The sequence below is a fragment of the Poecilia reticulata genome, linkage group LG12, assembly GCF_000633615.1.
Source record: "Poecilia reticulata strain Guanapo linkage group LG12, Guppy_female_1.0+MT, whole genome shotgun sequence".
Lineage (NCBI taxonomy): Eukaryota > Metazoa > Chordata > Actinopteri > Cyprinodontiformes > Poeciliidae > Poecilia > Poecilia reticulata.
The window spans coordinates 25,464,283-25,470,502 of record NC_024342.1 but is presented as its reverse complement, the minus strand read 5'-3'; the positions used below and the strand labels follow the sequence as shown (position 1 = coordinate 25,470,502).

Below are 6,220 nucleotides of genomic sequence, written 5' to 3'. Positions count from 1 at the left end.
AATGGGCTTCCATAGTTCTGGGAACTAATTTCTCATAATCTTTGGGGTTTCCAGTTGAAGTATAAGAATCTCTTCCTGGAATATTTGGTTCATTTCAAACTTGTTCTCTGTTTTGGTGTCCAAATAAGTGGAAGTTGGACTCATTTTTATCTAACTTTTACATCATTGACGTGAGATGTGTYGTAATCCTGCASCAGAAGAAGACAGAGGAGTTAAATCCAGACGTAAATAAAGGCCAACAATTAAAATGATTGTAAACTAACAAGACGTTTCACTGACCTGACGAGAAATGGCTTCWGTTTTTATCAGACAGAAGAGAAATACCAGAAAATCTAAAATTTGATGCTACTCCGTTTTTATTTACATTTCATGAAGAAGGACTTGGTTGTTTCCATGTTGTTTCCTTCAGAGGTTTTTTGTGCGGCGCCCCCACAGGCGAGGAGGGGAAATGAAAATGAAACAAATGTTTAAATTTTGGGACTAGCACTAGATTTTACTTTTACATTAGAAGATTTTTTATGTAATTGCTTTGCTAAAAAAAAACAAACTATGTTGATCATTATTGGTTTGTAAAAGCCATAAAAAGGATAAAACGTATCAATACGTTATTTAGACACTATATCACCAACAATTTAACAGATAATTTTGTTAATTTTTCAGGTTTCATTGAAGATGGGAACTGATTTTCACCCCGGCCCGTTCCAACATATCTCACATTCCAGTGTCAGCAGCCCTCAGTCTCAGTGATTCTAAGCAGCTCCGGCTCYGCGGGTCACGGACTTTACTTACCTACACGTCACTGTGAAAAGATGGACGCCGCGCAGAACCCCGTTAAAAACCCCGAGGTGTGCGTTTCTCCACATTTACTCAGGCTCAGGTTTTTCTGTGACTTTGTGTATTTGTCTTCTCTGAGGTCACGTATACAAAGGAGCTGAACTGGTTGCCACACACAGACCCAGAGCAGATCGAACGGGGGAACGTCGGACCTCCCACGTCTCCGAGAGCCGACCTGTCATCATGCATCTTCCTCACACCCCGACTCCTATTTCACCTTCGTTTGAGTGTTTTTCAACACTTTTCCAAACCTTTTTATTACTCCTTCTTCTGAAGGTGAGCGTCCGGATGCCGTTTGGAGGAATACACACGACTCCTCTGGGAGAAACCGTAACATTTCCTCTTGTGTGAGAACTGGATTCATGCGAGAAAAAGGGAAATCGGCGACTCTTCGGTTGGTTTCTGACGCATCGTTTATTTCAATAACACCGGCCTACATGTGCGCTTCTCTCTGGACGCCAGCAGAGCGGAGCTTTTAGTCTGTTAAGTGACTGTAACCGCCTCCAGCTGGGCTGCACAGACCCGAACAGTCGCACAGCGGATGGAGAAGTGGAGGGAAAATGATAAATGCTCCTTCAAATCAGAAACAGGCAGAGAAAAAAAACACTTTTTCAAAGCAATATCTTCAAGTACATGTATACAGACACACTCTGTAGAAAAGGCCAAAAGGAAAGGGAAAAGGTTGATGGAAAGTTGAGTGGAAGGAAAAAAATGGTAGAAAAAAGTGAAAAAGAAAGAAAGAAAGGATTGTGAATCAAGTTTTATTTTTATTTTTMTCAGTGATCCAAAGCTTCCTTTATTTATTACATGTTATTTATAATAAGTTGTATTATAATGAAAAGTTGAGTGGAAGGAAAAACTGTTAACTGCAATTCTGTTTCATAAATTCTTCAGTATTTGTATTTTTTCCTAATATTTATGGGGAAAATTAATTATTAATCAGTTATTTGGAACTGGAAATGAACCAAAACTAAAATTCATAAAGAGTTTATCATTCATATATTTCATGATATATTTATGTAATTTTGTCTCTTTTGGCCTTCCTTACACCTCAGGTTTCAGATAACTGTGATTCTGAAAATCATTTTGTGACCCTCGATTTCATACCTGACGACCCTCTGGGGGTCCCTGCCCCTCATGTTGGGAAGCCCTGATTTGAACGGTTCCCTCTAACCAAACAGCGGCGCTGAAACATCAGATCAGGTCGAATTAATCAGCTTTTGTCGACTCGACCCGCCTCTGTGATGAGTAAACTCAAAGTGAATCATACTCTACGTGTGTGTGTGTGTGTGTGTGTGTGTGTGTGTTTTGTTCTGGCAGACTGTAATTGATAACGACTCCATTGTCTCGGCCAACACAGTCGTCTGAGAGGCGTAAATGAAGCAGGACAGGCTCGTTGGCCGGGAGATGAGGTGATTATCGCTCATGGATTAGTCCTGCCTGCCTGGGTGAGGTGGAGCAGCGCCGTCAGGCTGCCTGCTGCGCTGCGTGTGTGTGATGAGTCTTACATTGCRCTAACACATAGGTGAACCCGGTGACCCCAGGTGTTTGTCACTCAGGTGTTCGGTGCTGCAGCTGCTGCYKTTTGGCTCCGCGCCGTTTCCACGTGTTCGTTGTTTGTCATGGTTTTCAAAGTCTTGAGCTTCCACTCTGAAGGCTTCTTTTCCTCTTCAGAATGTGCATCCAGGAAGTACAAGGGGTTTTTTTCCTCCCAATGAAAAATATCTGAAAAGTGTGGCATGCATTTTGATTTAAAGGGGCAGTATCGTGTAAAATCGACTAATTTTAGTTTTACATCATGTTATGATGTTTTTCCCTAATAAAAAACAAACCTGGTGTGTTGCTTTGATTCTTTCATGCATGTTTGAGAAATCCCTGAATCTCCATGGCAACCGTTCAGCCTGGGTGGACGTAGCCCCGCCTTCAAWGACGAAGCTCCTCCCCTGAGCTGCAGGTTCCAAACTTCAGAGCTGAAGGGTTGTTGATTCATCAGACCAGAGAACATTTGTCCTCTTCAATAAAGCAAATGGTTGATTTTCCCACCTGAGCTGTTAATCTCTGCAGCTCCTCCAGAGTTATCATGGGCCTCTTGTAAACTCCTAGGATAAACGATAATCATAATTTTATAGCAGTGAAACAGTTRTAGTTTCTATATTAACAAGTTAAAATGAGTGAAAACTTGAACAAAATAAATTCAAATCTATTTGAATCTGTTGATCATGAATTTTTGTTAATAATTTTCCGGGTTAGAAATCGCTAACTGTGCGAATCGTAAAGTTGTAATCATAACCATTAGTTCAGCTAACATTTAACAGAAGCTAATGCTAAAGCGCTACACCTGAGGCAGTCTTTAGTAAAAGCCAGTTTTAAACAAATTCAAACATATTTTATTGAAATGTTACAGCTCATTAATTCAGATACATAGTGATGGCTGTTGGCAGGAAAGATCTCCTGTAGCAGTCTGTGTTACGGTGAACTTGAAGACGCCTCTGACTGAAGATGCTCTGCCTTCCCAAGACAGTGTCACGAAACAAGAATATTGAGTGGGAGCTAAAGCTAAATCACTGACTTGGTATTTAGCAAAACCAAATTCCAATGTGTGATACGGTGTTTAGCAGAAGCTAATGCTAAAGACAAATRATCATTCTATTCCATTCACTTTGATGTTTCTATTTTCATAACAGATACAGGAAAATTAGCCTCTGCTCTGAAAATGTTCAAATATTTAATATCGCATTAATTGACGATATTAAAAGCAACTAAAACRATTCAGGCGATGCATATTTAGTTAGCAGAGGATGCTAATGTCCATGTAGCAGGAGAACTAGCTGGGTTGCAGATCTGTTTCATCTCCGTGTTGCATTTCCCATCTGCTTTGCTGCTGTGCAACAGAAGCTGAGAAAGCGTCAGTTTCCAAACAAATCGTTTAGAAACGTGGCGTCGGCTGGAGGCGGCAGATGGAGGGGGGAGGCTGACGCAGGTTGTCACCGATAATAAAATCCTCTCCTGATTCCTGGTTCCTCCTTTTGGGAACAACGAGATTCACTGGATTCTACCGGAACGCTGAGAAATTACTGCACGACTTTTCATCTGTCCTTATGATCAGGCATGATGTGCTGCTCCACACCTGCTAGCTTCATAAAAAGCAACAGAGCTAAATTTTTAGTTTGTAGTTTTACTATTTACTAAGCTAGCTGGATTAGTTTGTAAACTAAACAATTTGGTCAGATCTACATATTTACCTTGCTAACCTATTTAGCTACTAACTGAACCAAGCTTGGGGCTAAATATTAAGCTTGATGCTAAATATTTAGCAATAAAACTAAATAAATAGTTTGGTTTATCTATTTTACTATTTACTGAGCTAGAGCTAGCAGGTTTAGGTTTTAGACTATATTTTTAGTTCAGATCTAAATATTCAGCTTGCTGATTTGATATTTAGCTACTAATTAAACTGTTTGGATCTAAATATTTAGCTCCAAACTATATATTTAGTTTGCTTATTTACTATTTACTAAAATAGCAAGTTTAGTTTGAAAGGTAAATATTTAGTTCTGAACTAAATGTTTAACTTGCTAACTTAATATTTCTAGTTTGAAGCTAAATATTAAGTGCAAAGCCAAATGTTTTGCTCTAAACTAAATATTCAGTTTGTTATTTCACTATTATCCTAATTTATAAAATTAGTTTAGATTTTGTTTGCCAGCTATTTCATTTGCTAACTGCATGTGATTTTGATTGGCTTTGATTTCCGACTCCCTGATGTTGAAATCTGCAAAAAAAGTTTGTATTTTATTGTTTTTAATGGTGTGAAGATGTTTTTTCATGAAYTACTTGAAAGATAAAGAAAACAGTGTAAAGTTTTTGACACGTTTTTAGGTGTTTTACATGAGAAACTGCATTCATGAAGTAAAAAATATATATATTTGTGTTTTTCTTGAGGAAAAAATATTTATTTTTTAAATCTAGCATTTTTGGGGATAGAAAATGTATCAGCATCTCTTATATGAGTGGAGGACTGAAACTAATGATTCAATTTATTAAAAAAATAGAGAAAACATCAGGAAAGACRACAACTTCTGTAAAACTGCATTTCAGGGATTCAAAAAACAAAAAATAAMATTTTTGATGCAAKGTGAGGACTGTAGTTAGTCATGACATTCATAAAATTTAAATAAATATGTAGACTACAGGTTTATTATAAAAGGATTTTTTTAATGGGTCCTCAATAAATGTTCAGTTTAAGAAGGCTTTCCTACTTTGACCACAGTGGGGCGCTGTGGGTCAGAAGCCATCAGTTCAACATGAGTTTTTATGCAGAAATCCAAATAAAATCAAGTTTAAATCACCATAAAAGTAAATAGCAGATCTTTTATGATGCATCTGGAGCGGAGTTGTTTTTACACACTCAGGGTTTTACTGAGTTTTGACCAAACGGATATCGAACCTCCAGACGAAGCGATGCGGTCCGCGGGARGCGGCCGGGATCAGGGAGCAGGTCTGGGAATGCAGCAGCAGAGCAGCTTGTTGCTTCAGTAAGTCAAGCTGCTGCCATTCAAACATCCCAGAGCCAATGAGAAGCAGCGCAGCTCCAAACTCCACGCTGTAAGAAATGTCTGCAGCAAACAGCAGGGGGATCACAGGCGAAGGGGCGGACCGAGCAGGAACGGCGCCCTGGGCAACCACCCCGATCTCAAACTAGGATTTATACAATATCTGTTCGTTATAGAATAACCCACTTCAGCTTCATTGACTGGAGATTATAGTTTATTGATAACAGGAATCATTTCTAACTGATTTAATGTGAGAAAAAGCTTTTTTTCCCAGTGTGTGTCTGGTTATATTCTTATTTTCATTCTGGTGGTCCAGTGGTCGATTCTATGGAGTGCCAACAGGAACATAATTAAATAAATAAATAATTAATCAAATGYTTTAATAATTTATTCAGCAGAAAATTAATTGACTAAATGTTACTTRAACATTAAAAAGMMAMCTTTTAATCGCAGATGAAGGTAATYGATTAATTATTTCATTGTTTGTGGTCCTGCAACATCAATGATTTTATCAATCAAATTATCCCATCAAAGACAAGAGGTGAGGGAAACACTGATCTGATACTCCACCAGTTTAATCTGACTCTTAAAAAAAACATGGCAGCTGCTGTAGTGGAGGATTTTCATGGGCTGATTTGATTTGTAAAATAATAAAACACAATGTTTAATTTTGTTTAATTATCTGCATTGGCTGCTGCAAGCTTATCATGGCCACAGTAATCATGGAACCTCTAATCAATGATTCAATTATGTATTTATTTGTTTAATTTTGTTCCTTTTGGTCCTCCATAGAATCAACTATTGGGACAAAAGAGTGAACATAAAAATAACCA

The 6,220-nt window shown here is 38.2% G+C and overlaps 1 protein-coding gene across 1 annotated transcript in view; it reads left to right on the top strand.

The window, feature by feature from the left end:
- LOC103474044 (eosinophil peroxidase-like) overlaps positions 1–747 on the top strand; it is a gene marked incomplete at its 5' end in the record, with an annotated part of 2,080 nt that extends 1,333 nt beyond the window's left edge. The window contains one exon of the mRNA XM_008424761.2: positions 661–747. Within this exon, the coding sequence (XP_008422983.2) occupies positions 661–747 (87 nt within the window). The remainder of the gene's footprint in view (positions 1–660) is intronic.
- Between the last annotated feature and the right edge of the window lie 5,473 nt (positions 748–6,220).